This window comes from Gopherus evgoodei, chromosome 2 (assembly GCF_007399415.2).
Source record: "Gopherus evgoodei ecotype Sinaloan lineage chromosome 2, rGopEvg1_v1.p, whole genome shotgun sequence".
NCBI classification, from domain to species: domain Eukaryota; kingdom Metazoa; phylum Chordata; order Testudines; family Testudinidae; genus Gopherus; species Gopherus evgoodei.
The window spans coordinates 117,636,062-117,654,094 of NC_044323.1; the positions used below are offsets into that span (position 1 = coordinate 117,636,062).

Below are 18,033 nucleotides of genomic sequence, written 5' to 3' on the forward strand. Positions count from 1 at the left end.
TAATTAGAATCATATCCTGTATTCAAGCCTTTCTTCATCACTACTAGGGCTATGCACTTACTTTTTAAAAAAAGAAAGCTGACCTTCTTAATCAAATGATTCCAGGAGAATGGGGCCTAGGAATGGACCTAGAGAGTCTATGCTTTAATCGGTGCTTGGAGCAATCAGCTGCCACTTCAAATAAGAAGTTTATACCCAACAGTTAAAGTTATCACAGCCAAGTTATTTGTACAACATACGAGTGGAAAAACTGAAAGTTAATCCCTCCATTTGCTCCCCATCCTAGTCTATTGCATCAGATTGAATCTTCTCCTTATCACCCTCAGCTCTACAGAACTCCACCCTTCCTACCTAGGCTCCCTGATCAAGCTTTGTGCTGCCTCCTTCAGTATCGCAATACTTCCAGACTTGTCTACCCATTCACTAGTCTCCCCCCACGCATACACTTTTTTCCCCACACGTTCCCCTTATGCATAGGGAGACGTCCCTGAACTCATTCACAAGCCCCTACATTTAAGTCCCTTTTACAGACCCACTTCCACCATGCTGCTTACAATGAATCAAGTTGACTTGTATATAAATATTATATAACTGGTCTGTTGTTGTTCCCTTTCCCTTAACTTTTGTTCACTTGTCTGTCCTCAAATACTAAGCGCTGTCTGGAACAGAGCCCCTCCTCCTCTAGTGTTTCAAAAGCATATAGTGGGCACTAGCATAAATTTGTAAAAATTGACTACAGTCTCCCTGGGTATAACGACATTTACTGCAGGGTAGCAGAGATTAATTCCAAATTGCTGGTTACAACTCACTGCTCCAAGCAGGAACTTGGCCTCAACTGTTTCAAGGGACACTGTCAACCTGACTTTTTGACACCCCCTCCCCCCCAATCCAGTCTATGGTAGCATCAGGGGCGGCTCTAGGCCCTGGCAGCGACGGGCAGAGCGCCCCCCATGGCTTGCTGCCCCAAGCACGCGCTTCGCGTGCTGGTGCCTGGAGCAGCCCCTCTGTAGCATATCCTTCAAATAGGGTGTCCTTAATGATTTTTAAATCCTCTCCACATTACTAAGGCTTTTTCTGCCCCTGCTTTCTATAACGAGCTTTTCAATAAGGAAGGCTACTGTCAGACTTGACAAGTAAGCAAACTGAACACATGCAGATTTCTTCCCTTGCGGACCTCTTTCAGTGATTGTTATTTTAGGAGCTATTCGTGAATACAGGAGGTACAGAAACCGGATTTCCCAGTTGATGATGTCTCTCTAAACTGGGCGGGGGGGTCGGTAATCAAAGGGAGGAATTACGAGAATAAAAAGGGAATCGGGTCACTGGGCTAACTCAGGAACTGGGTTGAGGAAAATCTCAGGCAGCGCCGCAGCCCTTCCGCTGGGCAGGCCACGCAGCGGGCGTTGCGCACTCTCTCCTGTTCCCTTTACAGCCAGGCACACCGGGACGAGTAGGCAGATGACAACATGGAAAGCGAAGTATTTTTATCGCGGCTGTGCAGGGGGGAACGCCGGGCGGAAAGTGCCACCAGTTCCCTCTGCCCCGGGCCGCCCACACAGGGAGCGCATCAAAGGGAATCTCCCCTGGTCTGCGGCTTGTCAGCCCCGGGGATGAGCGCACTGGCCCGTCATGGCATTTTCACTTCTCAAAGCGCTTACTCAACAGGCGGGCGGGGGCTCCTACCAAGCCGCCGCTTCTGCCGTGAGGTCACCGCTCCGCTATGCGAGCCCGCCGCCGCCCCCTGCTCCGCTCCATTGCATCAGACAGGGGTATCCCCACAGCGCCCGGCCGGGGCAGCCCTTGGCACGGAGTCCGCGCCCTGCCCGCAGCCCAGGGCAGGTGGGGTCCCGGCTCCCCCTGCCCGCCAGCGCCCTGAGCCGGGAGCTCCAGGCGACCAGCGCGGGGCGCTTGGCCGGCGATCGGGAAGGGCAAGTGACGGCCGGCGCTGCGCATTCCCGAGCGGGGAAACACCGGCCGCCCCCGCGCCGGGGCACCGCGTCAGCCAGCCCGACACGGGTCTGGGCTCTCGGTGGGAAACTGTGCAGCGCCGGGCTGCGGGGCTGCAGGGCCCCCGGCGGCGCCTCTTGCCGGGAAGTTTCTCCGGTTTCCCCTTCGGCAGCGCACAGCTGTCCACGGGCCAGCCCGGCTCTCCGCCTGCCGCTGCTGCCGGCGGCCCCGGCGCCCCGACCCACCGCGGCGGGCACTAAGGGCGCTGCAGCGCTCGCTGGCGGGTAAGCGAGCTCCGCCCCCAGCCCCGAGGAAGCCAGCCGGGGGCGCGGCCCTCGCGACAATGGGACTCGCCAGGGCTATAAATACCCGGCTGCTGCTATATTTGGTTTGGCCGGATCAAAGCAAGGACCCAAAATAGCCCCAGCCCCGAGAGCGCGCGCGCGCCCGTCCTGCCGCCGCCGCCGCCGCCGCCGCCGTTCAATGGGCTCCGCCTCCTCCCCCGCGCGATCGCAATCGGCCTGCACAGGCCAGAGGCTAAATTTAGCAACACAGCTTGCGTCAATCACGCGCCTCTTGTGCGTCAGCCCCCCGGGCCCCGCCCCTTGGAATGGAGCCCGGCGCATCGTGAGCTGGGATTGGGCGCGCCGGCAAGAGGACGGCTTTCCATGGTGACGTGTCCCCTCTGATTGGCTCCGAAAGGGGCTCGCTGTATAAGAAAGTAGAAAAAAATATCTAGTGTTGGGTACCCGCCTGTGGCCGGATTGCTCGCTGGGAACCGAAGTGCTTCCTCTGTCAGATGGATTGGGAAGGGATGTGACACTGACACAGGAGATCGAGGGCTCTGGCTAGTGCCCCGGTGGGCTTCTGGTACCGGACTCGCTGCAAGTTACTTATTAAAAGCTCCGCTTCGTTTCAGTTAGACTCTTACCCGCATGCCCACACGGATTCACAAAGACACCCCCCCCCAAAATCCCCTCTAAATAGCAAGCCAACCCATGTCTCCTTCAAATCACAACTGCACCTCTCCGTCCGGAGAGGAAAAGCAAGAAAGCCATCTCCACAGGACTGAGTGCAGAAACCCTTTTAGTTCCCAGGAACTGTGTAATGTAGACACCAGAGAAGGAGGATCGTGAATCCAGCCTAAACAAAGTGAAAGTGCGATCGGTGTTTCTTCTTTCACTCCCTCCTCGTCCCTGCATGTGTGTGTGAGCAGCAGCCTCAGCTGTTTCATTCAAATTTGTATTTTCTATGCAGCTTGCAATGTCCAGCTCTTATTTGTTTGAACGGTGCAAATTAATCCATTATATGGACATTTCTTATGAAAAGAAAGTAAAGCCTCCTCCTGAGGATACCCTCATTCGCATTGCGAAGACACGCGAGCAAATAGAGAATCAGACAGAGCAACAATCAGCTCAGAGCCCAGCTAGAGCGAAAGCAAATTGAGTTACAGCTACACCTATGATGATGAAGTTTCCCGAAGTGACTGGTGACCGATATATGTGACCCGAGCAGAGAGACCCGGCCGGGTATAATGAGATCCTTCAGAACCTGCACTTTGTTTCTACACATTAAAAAGTTTCCTTTTACTTTCTTCTCTTACACAATTTTAAACATCCTCATCCTCATCATTAATAAGCGTGGTTTGCGCGTCCAAAGTACCTGCTAAACTTTACCTTATTAAATGCTTTCTTATTTTCTCTTGAAATACACACGCTTAAGCAATGCTACTGCGTACAGTAGCAGCATAAGGCATTGCTCTAATTATTAATCCTCGCCATTGATACTATTGATAAATATCTACACCGCCACTAACAGTCCCGCGCCTCCTATACTCAGACATAGCCTGCCAGCCATATCCTCCCTCTCCCCTTCTAGTAACGCCTCGCAGGTTGACAGCACTCTGAAAATTTAAGCAGAGCGTCGCAGCCAGATGCCGGCAGTGTAGGTGCAGGGCCGGGGCTTTCTCACACACGCTGTACTGTACCGAAGGAGAGACTCATAATAGACTCTGGGGCGGAGGGGCGGGGGGGCAGTAGCGTCAGGCTCCCATGGCGTCACTATTGACGTCTCGCATTCCAGTCGCTCTATGGAGAGGCCGCTAGGGCTCCTCTCACATAAATGACGTTCAGAGAGAGGGAGAGGGAGAGAGCAGCAGCAGAGGAGTCTCCTTCCTCTCTCCTCACTCACACACACACAGAGACCCAGAGAGAGACAGAGGCAGATCTCTATCACTGAGCCAGCGCATATAAACAAAGGCACATTGCTGCAGCTGGCTGATCATCACTCTCTCTCTCACACACACACACACGCTCCACTCCGGAGCACCACCAGCAGCAGCAGGCTGCTCTCAGCTCCTGGTCTCTCAAGCTTCTGTAATCCTTTCCCATGACTCGGGATAACGCAGCCTCCAGATATACAGCCTCCAAGAACCTCTTGGGTTTGCCTTTTATAATTTTGCCACTGGACGGAGCCTACATGCAAATTTAAGGAAACAGGCTTTTACAAACTAGATGTAAAGACGGAACCGCCACAGCAATCAAGTATGTATATATGAATGGGAGAGAGAGAATGTGGATGGACTTGGTAAAAGTTGTGCTGCCGGTTAGATTGCTCTTGAAATGACAACTGTTTGTGATGAACATCAGTGTTACTAATCTAACATGCTGGGGGCTGTAACCTGAAACTTTTACTCCTTTCTGTCTGGGTGGATATATATTTGATGCTGTTCTGTTAGCCCCTATCTGAGACTTTTCCTCTCCTAAAACAGGAGAGCTGGTTTTGTGGAATAGAAGCCTCAGCCGATACTAAGGTATTTCTGCTAGTTGTTGTCATGGAAATGATGCTGCCGCCGGCGGTGGGGAGTTTGCAGCTCGGGTGAAGAATGGCAGTAATTTGTCTCTTCCTTTAACTGTGCTTGGGAAATAAGTGGTTTTGTTTGTGCGAGTTAGGACTGTTTAATAGGGAGCAGGGCAGGTTGATCTGATCTCGCTTTAGGAGCGAACAAACCAGAGGCTGCTGGAAGAATTCGCCGAAGAGGTAATTGTTGGAATGTGGCATATTGTAATGAAATGAGGTGGGATCTTTGCTAGGCACGTCTGCCTGGCAGATGCTCCTAAGAAATTTGCACTTTTCCCTTTGGAGGTCGTAAATTGTAATTACATACTGTACTGACCCAGCACGTGTGTTACAGTACAGAGGAGCTGCATGCATTTCACTCGCTGCCTTACTCGCTGTATAAATGTCTCTCGTAATAACTGTGAAACAGCTTCTGTCTTTAAAAGAATCAATAACATACTGTATAATAGGCATTCAAGTTTGATATATTGTGGACAGCTGTTGGTCTGCAGTATCGCGATACTGCGCTGTCACGGTGGCGATATGGATCGTCTAAACTTTAATACTTTAACTTACATTGTTGAGAAGTGTTGTTTGGTTTTCACCCTATTTTGAGCTAAAGGATTTAACTCTCAACGTTTTCTCAAATAGAGGACAGAACATGCTATTTTCGGGGGGGAGGAAACCCTGCGAGAGTCACTTTCAAATAAATTTCGGGAATTAATCACTGGGATTCTCTCCAGCCTGCTTCACCTTATTAGCTTCTTCAATTCATTTTCTTTTTTCTCCGTGGGGACTGTTGTATGTTACATTCTTCTTGTCTCAGTGATAACACAGTGAAAGCGGGAGGCTGAGAAACAGAAAACGGCCGGGGCCGCTCAGAGATGGAATTGACTGAAGTTGAGCGCTATTTGCTGGAGTTCTGTGGGTTGGCGTTCTAGTTACGTAGCGATTAAATGACAAAGTAGCCGCTGCTCAACATGCAGCTGAAACTTTAATTCAGTGACGCTTCCCCTTCGCTGTCCCTCCCGGGGTAAAGGAAGATTTCGAAACTCCACTGAAGAGCCACAATCACAATGGAGCATTTCACGGTTTCCTCCTCAGATTACCGGGGGGTAAGGGGGTGTCACTTGGGGCTGAATGTAAAGTGTAAGGAGGAAGAAAGGCGCTTTGACAAGGGTAGTTGTTCCTTCCTAATTTACAGCTCCTGGCTCAGCGGCTGCAGTCCGGAGAAGTGTTGCATGTTTGAAGGCGCAGAGAGTGTCTCTAGGTAACCGGCGGCTTTGGGGGAGGAGAGGAGCCCTGGGGCGCTCAGTGTAGTGGGAGAAGTGGCCTTGCAAGAGCAGAAAGGGATGAAAAACCCGAGGAGATGAGCAGATGAGCCTTTGACACCCCGAGCGCTTCGCGGGGAATAATGGCAAAAGTAGGCGAAAGTTCCTGGCCAGGACTCGCGCTAATAGACGCAAGGGCTGGGGGACCGGGGTGTCTCTCCTGACACTGGCGGCGATGTTAGTGCATCCCCGCCGAAATGCAAAGCCTCCCCTGTGATACGCAGATGTTTGCTTCAAGAATAAGCGCGAAAAAGCCAAACCAGGTAAGAGATGAGCCATCGCAAAGCACCAGGGGAGAGGGCAGAAAAGGACGCAGAGGCGGCGGGGCCTTCGGGGGCCAGGAGAAAGGCAGTGGGTTTTAGGGCTGCACTTGCTGAATGAGACAGGGGGGTTGTCAGTAAGGTACGAGGACAGCAAACGTGGTGGATCCCTTCAGGTGCTGAATATCATCGGAAGAGGGAAAGGAACTTCTTTAAAATGGTGTCGTTACTGGATGCCCGCCGCGTTGGGGGGTCTCTTACCCCAGACTAGACTAAAGCATCGCTTTTATACGGTATGCGAGGGGCGCCGCAAGCCCGAGGCAGAGCTCTGGGGCAGGTCGAGAACACAAGCTGGCTTTGGTGCTGATCTAGGTTTGGGGGCTGATCCCCGGGATTCCTCCACCTCCCCCCCGGGGAGAGAGCGCGCGCAGACCCTTCGGGGGCTGCACAGGGAAGGCAAGCTTGGGGTGTAAGAAATCCTTTCAGTTCACAGCAAGACTCTGTCTGCCTCGGACATAACTGTCCTCTGGCCTGGATCCACCAGGATTTAAACTTCCTGCTGACCCCCGAAAATGCCCGCACATGCGGGACAAAAGGGCCAAGCAATTTAGAGGGAAAGTTGCTAAACATTTTCCACGGCGCCCTTCTCTGTGCGAAAGGAGCCTGCTTTCTTGGCTTTACTCCCACTCCGATCCCGATATTGTCATAACACTGCAGTTGAAACAGGTGTGTAAACTTCCTTTCCGTGGCATCTCCCGACTCTTCCCCTGGTGTCCTGAGCGAGAGAGAAGGGGGGAGTGGCAGCATTAGGGCTGGAGTTTGTCTAACCTCTAGGGGAAAGGCTGCGACCTGCTTTCTGAGGAACACGAGAAGCGCCTCGCCCGTTTGGGGGAAGTTGTGGGGGGGGGGGTGAACTGTGCATCTGTCTCTCCCCTCCCAGTTCCCACGTTAGCGCGTTGTTAGCCCGGGCTGCCGGTGGCCGAGGTGTGGCTTTCCCTTCCGAACATGTCTCCCTCCCATCCCCGGGTCTGCGGCTTGTTTGCAGTCCCACGGCGTCATTTCAGCCCGGCTCTCCGAGTCCCTGGGCCAGTCGCCGTGCCTGGCTGCTGGTCTCAGCCGCGATCGGGTGCAGACCACGTTGTGACTCCAGCCCTCTCTCTTTCCCTGCTGTGTGACAGAGCCCGGGTCGGAAGAGCGCCCCACGCTGAGTCCAGGCTCGAAACCCGGCCCTGCAGAGCGGTCCCAGCCGGCCCGCATTCCGCCTCCTCCTGCAACCTCAGCCGTCCAGACAACCAGCCCCACCATTCAGCGAGCAAGATACCCTCCAGGTAACAGACACTTCCCGGGCGAACGAGCACACGAGGGCTGGGGGCCCACTGCCCGCTCAGAGCCCTAACACTGCGTATTCAGCCCCCAAGTACACGGTGTAAATGCAGAGTCGCTCCTTTGAAGTTAGTGGAGTTATTCTGGGTTTACACGTGGGGAACAGAGAGCAGTATTCAGACAATTGGCTTCTCCCAGCAACCAGGTATTAGTGGAATCGGTGGGAGAATAAAGTCTCCTGCCAATACGCCGAGATTGTTTTGCAAATACTATCAACAGTTTTAATATTTTCAAACTTGTAGGGCCAAATTTCGCTCTTGCAAGTACCATTCCGCTTTGAACAGGGCGCAAGGAGTTTATCTTCGAGCAGAATTTGGTTCCCGATTTAATTTCATAGTCATTCAGAGACTGTATTTAATAAAACTTTTACTGTGATGACTGAATCCATAGGAATTAGAAGTCCCTAACCAACAATGTGTAAAAATTGAAAGAGAAAATTGAAAGCAAGTGGGTGGGATGTTATTGTGAACTTCATTAACTCCTATTCTCATGTAACATTCTTGCAAAGATTTGAGAAAGGTTAGTGCCTCTGAAATGTTCCTAACCAGATTTTGTATTTATTTATCTTGGTCTTGCTAATACATCGTTTTAAAATGTAGCTCATGATTATTTTAAGCACCTTTTGTTAAGAAATAATAATTATTAAATTATCACATCATTATTTATTTTTTGAGGAAAAACTAATCCCAGTGCTTAAAGTAGAAAGAAAAAACAGGGGTTAGAACTATTCAGTAGATCACACTGGAAATCAATATAGTAAGAGGAGTTCTGCAGATCCGAATAGATCCTTACCTTAATAATTCTTTCCTCTTCCTTTTCTTCAAATAGGGTTTAATGCAGATTTCTATTCCCTTATAGCAAATTTAGCATAATAGTTTCTTAAAGTGAAATAGCCATGTTCTACTAAGTAGTGCAGATATCCTTGCTGAAGAGAAGAGGAACAGCAGGTCATGTCTTATCAACTCCTGCTCCTATTAAGCACAGGCAGAAAATCCTTCTCCCTCACAAGATTCTGTGTCAACATGTCAATTTGTGACATTATTTATCTGCTTGTTAAACTGCATTTCTCAATGAATTTTCATGGGAGGTGTATGGAAGGAGTTTCATTTCCTTTTACTCTATTAACATATAATCAACATATTTAGGAAAACCAGTTGTTTAACTTCCCTTGTTTGATAATATTACAAGTTGACACTGAGTTTTCTTTCTTAATTTGTGTTAGTTCAGTTGTGTGTATGCTTCCAGAGACTGGCAAGCACATTTTAGAAATAAAAATAAATATGATTTTTGAGGTAAGATTTTGGATATATAAGTAAAAGTAGTCTTCAAAGACTCATTTTAGGAAACAAAAGCAGTAATTTTCTCCCACATTTTTACAAAGTTCCTTGAAAACTTGAAATTGCTGGTCTTTCTTCTGATCTGAAAATACAATAATTAAAATCTATTCTTAATTTAAATGTGTTTCTGTACAAATTAGGAATACAGATTTATTTAATAGAAATTAATTTGATTTGTGAGAGTTTTTTGTAAATGTTTTAAGAAACCAAAGTAAAGAGTCTTCTTAAAATATCTAGGAAGAACAGCTATCTCTAAACTTAAGAAATGTTTGTATGTATCATTATCCAATGCCTTTGGAATATGAATTATGCTGGTTATAAAGAGATAAACTAGGCCTAATTTTGAAATATATTTCCTCCAAGGGTAGTAATACTTCTTTACTTTCTCAGGTTTTTCATGTGAAAGCATTTTCACTAACTAATAATAAGATGTATATTTTGTTTAAAGTGAAACTGAATGACTGTCTCTAGCTTTGATCACAAATACTGGGCTTGAAACCTGTAGTGCTTACGCAGGCAAACCTCATAAAGATTGCTATATTGGATCTGTAATGTCCTATGAGCAATAAAGTGAAGAATGGAGAAGTGGAAGATAAATAAAGAAATCAACTCTTTGTGTTACTAGAGTCATCATTTTAGCTATGAGTGAACTAGATTTACTTTCATGATGCAATGGAAAAAAAAATACAGAACTAGTATCAACTTCAGCCTAGATCTCCTATAACAATCAGGACAGAAATACAGTGCACTTTTGCCTTTACGTTTTAAAAAATGTTAGGGTCTATTGTGCCATCTTTTTTAGCAGTCCTCCCTATAATGGGGAGTTCTTAAAAGCCAATGGCAAGATATCACCCTTAATTATGATCTGATCAGAAATATAGTATAACAGATACAGTGATTTCAGTTGTGTCTTTGATATATATATATAAAAATATAATAGAATAGACTGTGATAGTGTGGTTTTTCCATTATGAAAATGTTATGGCATAATTGCATGTATTCATATACTGTTTTCATGCTTCTTGTTTAATTCTCATTGACATCTCTGGCTATTAGGCAGCAGATCTAGGGCAGTTAGGGCCAACTTCTGCTCTCACTTACACCAGTGTAAATTTGGGTCAACTCCAGTGATTTCAACCAATGTAACTGACAGCAGAATGTGGCCCCATATGCATCTAATCTATATTTCTTCCCAAATACTGAGTACTCAGAGGAAATTTATAACTCCCACATTCTGGCAGTGGGTGTCCAATTTCACTCCATGAAATGCAGGAAATCACCATAAAAGGTGAAGAGAGTTGTAAGTGATGACCCGAAGCTGCAGCCGCAGCATCGTGGTTGTTGTTTGTTGTTGTTGCTAACGGCCCCGTTTGCCCTTGCAGATATGCCCTGTGTGCAAGCCCAGTATAGCCCTTCACCTCCTGGTTCGAGTTATGCAGCTCAGACTTACGCATATGGCTCAGAGTACAGCTCGGAGATCATGAATCCTGACTACACCAAACTGACCATGGACCTGAGCAGCACCGAGATCACTGCCACCGCCACCACCTCCCTGCCCAGCTTTAGCACCTTCATGGAGGGTTACTCTGGCAGCTATGAGCTCAAGCCCTCCTGCCTGTACCAAATGCAATCTGCCTCCTCCAGCCAGAGGCCCCTCATAAAAATGGAAGACAGCAGGCTACATAGTTACCACTCCTCACTGCCCCCCTCCACAGACGAAGGGATGCCCAGCACCTCCATGTACTTCAAGCAGTCCCCGCCTTCCACGCCCACCACCCCTGTATTCCCTTCTCACCAGGCCTCCATGTGGGACGAACCTCCACATCCGCTGCAGCCTGCACAGACCTGCATGGCCCCCAGCCACTTGATGGACTCTGCCCCTATGAAGACTGTGCCCACCCGCTTCCCCCTCTTCCACTTCAAGCACTCGCCACCCCACACGCCTGCAGCTGGTGCCCATATGTGCTATGACCCTGCTGCCCTGAGCCTGCCTCTGGGATCTGACAGACCCACTGCCGGTCAAGCCGCAATGGAGAACCATCCTTATGGCCTCCCCCTGGCCAAAAGAGCAGCCGCCTTAGCCTTCTCGCCACTGGGCCTCAATGCAGCCACTTCCAGCCTCTTGGGTGAGAGCAGTGGCAGCAGCAGTGGCCTGCCTTCCCCGCCCAGCAGGAGCTCCTCATCTGGAGAAGGCACTTGTGCTGTGTGCGGGGACAATGCTGCCTGCCAACACTATGGGGTACGGACGTGCGAGGGCTGCAAGGGCTTCTTTAAGGTGAGAACCACATATACTTACACACGCCAACCCCCATCCCAAGTCATCCCCACACCATTCCCGCTAACCATTGACTGCTTCAGTTGTTGTTATGCTGATCAATTCACCCAGAAAAGTTAGGATGATTCTGTGAGCAAAGTGTATATTAGAGTGAAAACACAACATCTGGGTAGTCTGGTGGGGGAAGGTAGACACCAGCTGACTATTCATACAAAGCCAAATCATATCCTCCAGAGGATGTAGTGTAGAGATTGGGCTAGTTCTTAGCCAGAATCTCAGGATGAGGCTACATGGTATGTTAGTCTGCACCAAAGGAGTGTAAATTCTAGTGCACAGTAGTATGTGTCATGCACTAACTGGCCTGTGGGACCCTGCTGCCGTGCACTAAAAGTTCCTTAGTGTGCGTTAATGTAATCCCAGCCTTTTCAAAAAGTACTAAGAATGCATGCTATGGGACAGTGAGTGGGCGCCAGCAGAGTCCGCATGTGCCAGTCAAAGTGCAGCATGCTAGGGTGCACTAGAATTTACACTGCTCTGGTGTGGACTAACACACTTTTTAGACAAGGCCTTAGTCAGCTGAAACAATGGAGCTCACCTGATGTACACCAGCCCAGTGTCTGGCCCATAATGTCTTTCTGTGAAATACAGGACAACTGTTTCAGGAGCTTCTCTTGAAATAAATCTAGCTGCATTTATTTTGCTCTCAACAAACTGGACTTCACTGAGTCATTCAGACTAATATAAATATTTTTAAAACAAGGCATGAAATACAGACGTCCTGATAGTCACCCGATAATTCAGATAGCAGTAACAGTGAAAAGTGTAATCTCCCTCCATAGGGTAATACAAAGAAATGTAGATTTAAGGACATGCCAAGGAGGCAATTGAGTCAATGTATGTTATAAAACAGAACATTTGTCATGCTAGGAAGTTGCTGCTTGACTACAACTGTTTTGTTTAGAAACCAGTGAATTCTGATCTGTGAAAGGTATTAAGTAGTGCAATGACTAAGCACTATACAGTGCCTCAGTATTAGTTCTGAGACTAACTGAGAAGGTTCTGGGGACAGGTAATACATAATGCATTAACTGTGAAGAAACTTTCTGCTTATGCTTTCTGAATTTATGTATTTGTTTGTTTGTTTTTAATGCTAGGTTTTAGTACTTGTTTTTGTTTTTTACACATCATATGTAAGGTTTCAGTTTACTCTTACAAATGGCATGTTTAAATGTAGAGCTTGGGGTAGATCTTAGGGCTTGATTTATTAGTATCAAGGTTGAAGATTTGATTTAGTCAATTTCTTTCTGTAAAGATCAGAGACCTGCTCCTGTTGAAGTTAATGGGAGTTTTTGCATTGGCTTTGATAGGAAGTTTAAATAATTTTTTATTGCACTTACTACTAGTAACATTACTCAATTATAATACTTTTATAATATGGTAAAAATACACATATCTATTAAAACTCTTAGTTGTTTAAACATAATTAGAATAAGTACCAAAAATCATCTGGGAAAAGTAGTTATTAAGTTCCTGCTCCTATGGAAGTCAATAGCAAACTGCTGTGAACTTATATGGGAGCAGGATTGGGCCATAAATTTACAAAATGATTTTCCAAGTCTAAGATGCAATTTGCAGTTTAAGCGGTGCATTTGATGTGTTTCTTATTTTTATTAATTTTGATCTTGTTTTTTAAGGAACACAAATGTGAAAGAAATAATATTTTTCTACATAATTTCATATTGATGAAAGATTCAGTTTATAATGTCACAGTAATTATGAGTTTTACTGTTGTTGCTTTTAAGTCTTTGCTATTAAAAGCTCATCTGTGGTTAAACTGAGTTATTTACTGAAATAGCATTGATTTTAAATATTAAAACACATTGCACTGTTTGTACCAATACCTGCTTTATTCTTTTTCTAGTCTTAATTCAGATTTTATAAAAATAAATTATTTGATAGTTTTCAAAATTATTTGTTAGAATATAAATGTAAGATTTGAAAAATAAATTGGCCAGCATCCTCACCAAACATTTGTTTTAAAGCTAAGCAAGTGTCAATACAATATAACTCCATTCATTTTCTCCAAAATAAGTTATTTTTCCATGAGAGTTAGCTAAATTGTGAAAGGTTGGGGGGGTTGGTTGGTTTGGTTTTTGTAGTTTTGATTTCATCTGTACTGATTTTAATGGCTAGCAAAACCAGTTATTGTGATATTTGACTAACAACAGTGATAGCAAGAGAAGTACATACCAGATCATTTTGATTCTATTTTAATAAGGTCAGTAATAATCAGGGGAATGAACCAAGTAGAAAATTGTTCCCAAAGGGATATTGAAAGCGGAGATAATCTAATCCCCAAAGGTAGATGCGATGACCTGGTAATTTCAGATATGATTTTATCATTCAAAGTTGGCTGTCTCCTGAGACTTGCTTCAGAACAATCCTAGACAATTTTCATTGTCAGCAGCTAACACCAATAAAACTGTTTTTCCTGCAGGCTAGTGTTTAGGAAATTAATTTTATCTAATTATACAAATTGCACTGTCGCTTTTCACATTGTAATTAAAATACATCTTGTCAGGTCCTAGCTCATTCAAGAAGCTATCAGTTGACTATTTCTGTGTTGCATTTTCTCAGAGAACAGTTCAGAAAAATGCAAAATATGTTTGTTTGGCAAATAAAAACTGTCCAGTGGATAAGAGACGTCGTAACAGATGCCAGTACTGCCGCTTTCAAAAGTGTCTCAGTGTCGGCATGGTTAAAGAAGGTAAGGAACACGTGCTATCATAATCACAAATATCTGAATATTATATTTGCTTATGTTAAAATATATAGATTTAATTTTTATTAGGAATTTTATAATGATAGGCTTTCTAGTTTACTTACCTACAAAGTGTGGGTATATGCAATATATGTAAGTTGTTGGTTTTCTTCCCCAGGCATTAGGTTTCTAATATCTAGATTCTCTGGAACCATAGATTCAAGAACAGCAAGGTCATCAGAGAAAGATTTTCTACCAGTGACCCTGGCCAAAGTTTCTCCTCCCTTTCCTGCTGTACAGTGTGCTGTACTGCAGTTGGCTGCCACCTCATAGAGGGGCTGCATTACTTTGTGTCCTGTGTACCTTTACATAGGGCGCTGGTCTGTTCTCAGAGAATTAAATATAAGGTTTGCCATTGATTGTAATGGAGCCAGGATTGAATGCATAGGCCTCAATATTGCAAATGCATAAGTATGTGAGTAGTCCCACTGATGGGAGTACTCACATGCGTAAGCATTTTCAGAATTAGGCCCATAGCATGTGAAGTGTTTTTAGGAAGCTAAGAATTCTGCAGTAAGGCTTAAATGTACATTATTAATATTATTATTAGAGTTTGTATTTGTGTATGTGTGTGTGTAAAAAAACTTACAGGGACAGAACTGGGGTTACATAAAAGGGTGCTGTTCAGATGTAACATTGCTGGCTACAAGTCTGAGCTTCACACTGTTTTATAATATTCACTTATATCTCTGCAATTAAGGATGGCAGTGATCTATCTATCTATCTATCTATTTAAATGGAAGCATATTATGGTTTTTGCTGGACTAATCATAATTAAGAACTAACCTGGTGCTCATTTGTGGTTGTAGCTTTTTGGTGATGTCTTTGTGGACTGATTTTTGTTCTTCTTTAATCAGTTGTCCGTACTGATAGCCTGAAAGGGAGAAGAGGTCGGCTGCCTTCCAAACCAAAGAGCCCTTTACAGCAGGAACCTTCCCAGCCCTCCCCACCTTCTCCTCCAATCAGTATGATGAATGCCCTGGTCCGCGCTTTAACTGACTCCACACCTCGAGAGCTTGATTATTCCAGAGTATGTTTTATGATTTTTTGCATAGAAATAATTACTAAATTGTATTTTTTAAAATTTAATCAGTATATTGACATGAAAGAAAACTGTACAATTTAGATAAAGTAATAACTGACTCAGGGCGCTATCCCTGGTGTGTCGACAGTGACTTAAATGGAGTTACACTGGAAACTAATTTTAGCCTCTATCAATTGTGATACAGCGTTTAAGACACGAGACTATCTGCAGTACTCCCCACAGGTGTGCGAAAGCAAGTATGCATAGGTAAATAGGGCACTGATCCTGCAACAGACTGTGCACAGAGCCCCCATTGACTTCAACAGGACTCGGGGCAGACTCCGGGATGTGCTCCTGTTCAGTCAGTTGTGGCATTGGGGCCTTAATTTCCAGTTTGGAAAACCTAACTGCTTTTTTCATATTCAGATGGATGGGTTATGAGAAATTATACCTGCTTGTTGAAACAAAGAGGCATCCGGTTCTGCTCCAGTTAAAATCAATGGGAGTTTTGCCATTGTTTTCAGTGGGAGCAGGATTGGACCATTGCATAATACAGCATGAATGTTAGGTTTAAGGAATAAATTATAATGATACTGATCTCCTTTGTAATGTGCTTTGAGACCTACTGATGAAAAGCGCTATATAAGAGCTAGGTATTATTATTATTATTGTTATTATTATTATTATTATTTTATTTATTAATCCAATTCTGTTGAATAGTTCTTTAAATCAAACTGAAAAAATAATTGAAAAAGCAAAGAATTCTCATATATTGTTGATGTTTTGGTAACCTTATTTTTATATATTTATTTTATTTAAATATTGATGAGATATTTTGTTATCTATTGCAGAAAATAGACTATAGCATACCTGCAGTAATTAAAATATATTACTGAAATTCCAAAACAAGGAAAGAAAAAAATACGTATATGGAAAATCATGAACAAATCCCTTTATTTTTATTAAATTTTACTAAATATGAGACTGGTTTGACTCTGTATCAAAACAACGTCACTCTATGCATCCAATTTCTCATTTGCTATTAAGAAGATATAGATAGATTTAACCTTTCTATTTATTTGTAATTATATTGACATGCTTTAATAATTATAGGCACATTATAGCTGCTTTTCTACAGGCTAATCTATAGTTACCTATAGATTTTTTATTTATTTATTTTTGCTATGTTTATTAAGCACTCAATTTATATTTTTGTCTGATGATTTTTAATGGGAGAATGCATTAGGTATATTTTCATTTATTTTAACTTTCCCAAAACACTTTAGGGCCTGAACCTACAAACATTTATGCATGTGAGTAACATTATTGATATACGTAGTCCTACTGAATTAAATGGAATTATTTATGTGAGTAAAGTTACCCAGATGTCTATATGCAGGATTGAGCCCCTGGATATATACTGATATATGTATAGGTTTTTGACATTGGCAAAAATCCAATGAAAATTGTGTATTTTTATGTGATTTTTTTTTTTTAGCCTAAAATGACTATTTCACTTCATACAAAAATAGCGCATAGATCTAAGTGGTTAATATTTTTTATGATTGTTTACAATTTCATTGGAAGCCTAAGGAAAACTGCATTGTTGACGTTGAATTAGTTTGTGCTTCATAACTAAAAGATTCTATTGTGTCTGATTGGTTGTTGGTAGGATTTGGCACCCTAATTTTACTTTAGAGTAGAATATAATAGTTGGTTGTGCTTAGTAGTCGTGAAAACCTCTTTTTAAGCCTCCTAACATAAATTAATGAATCATATCTTTGTAAATTTTCTGCGTATTTTTTAAGGACTTAGAGTGAACAAAATGAAAACTGTACATCAACTGATATTAGTGGAATGGTATATGTAGTAAAAACATGTACTTACAAAACCACTTTCATGAATTCTGTTGCTGAGCAGAGTAATTATAAGTGTGTTCAGTAAGATACTGATTCTGCAATGCATTGCATGCGGTTGAACCCTATGCCTGGATGGAGGGGAACCCACACACAATACATTGCAGGAATGGGGCCTTAATGTTTCAAATTTCTAGCATACTGTAATATAATAATATTGTCTTGCCTGCCATAAAAAAATAGTAATATAAACCTCAATACAGGATTTATTTAAAAAAAAAAAAAAAGAATCGGTACATTGTACAAAGAAAATCCAAATAATCATGTAACCCTGGAATGTCAAATCAAATCTTATTTTTATTCAGAACATTGCTACTCTTCATTTCAGAGCCCACAGTAACAGAATATTTAGATATCTGGTTTCAGAAACAATTACTAGGAAGATTGTTTTATAACTTATTAAAGGCCAAGGGCCATATTCTGTCTCACACCTGTTTCACTGTTGTAATTCCATGAAGTTCAGACTTGTACTGTGTAAGCAACAAGAGAATTAAGCCCCAAATCTAGCACTCCTTATTCAGGCAGCATTCCCATCAACTTCAGTAAGAATTTTGCCTGATTAAGGGCAGAATGGGGCAGTAATCTGTATTTATAATAAAACCTGCTGTATTTATAGAGGCCAGAATTTAAGCAAATGCCAGGGTCACAATGCAGAAATAGGAGCACTTAGAGTATCATTGCTCCTCCCCTTGAAATCTAAGGGAGCCTCCTCCATGTTTTTGTAACTATGCAAGCTTCAGGAGGTCTGACATAAGCAGGAAGGGGTGGAACAGGGGTGTATGGCCACTTTACGCAGCATCAGACTTTCATATCCTACATAAAATAATGCTGCTGTACATAGGAGCTTCTCTTGGGGAAAATCTTCACAGCAGCCACAGGCAGGGTTTCTTGGATAGCTCCA

The 18,033-nt window shown here is 44.0% G+C and overlaps 1 protein-coding gene across 2 annotated transcripts in view; it reads left to right on the top strand.

Moving 5' to 3' along the window:
- The first annotated feature begins 4,407 nt into the window (after window positions 1–4,407).
- The window catches only part of NR4A3 (nuclear receptor subfamily 4 group A member 3), a 32,011-nt gene continuing 18,385 nt past the window's right edge, over window positions 4,408–18,033 (top strand). The window contains exons 1-5 of one of the 2 annotated variants that reach the window (XM_030551573.1): window positions 4,408–4,490; window positions 7,555–7,704; window positions 10,479–11,371; window positions 14,009–14,138; window positions 15,050–15,222. In XM_030551573.1, the coding sequence (XP_030407433.1) occupies window positions 10,481–11,371; window positions 14,009–14,138; window positions 15,050–15,222 (1,194 nt within the window). In that variant the 5' untranslated portion in view covers window positions 4,408–4,490; window positions 7,555–7,704; window positions 10,479–10,480. Of the gene's footprint in view, window positions 4,491–7,554; window positions 7,705–10,478; window positions 11,372–14,008; window positions 14,139–15,049; window positions 15,223–18,033 lie in introns of those variants that run through there. The other variant, XM_030551575.1, reaches the window with a different exon arrangement.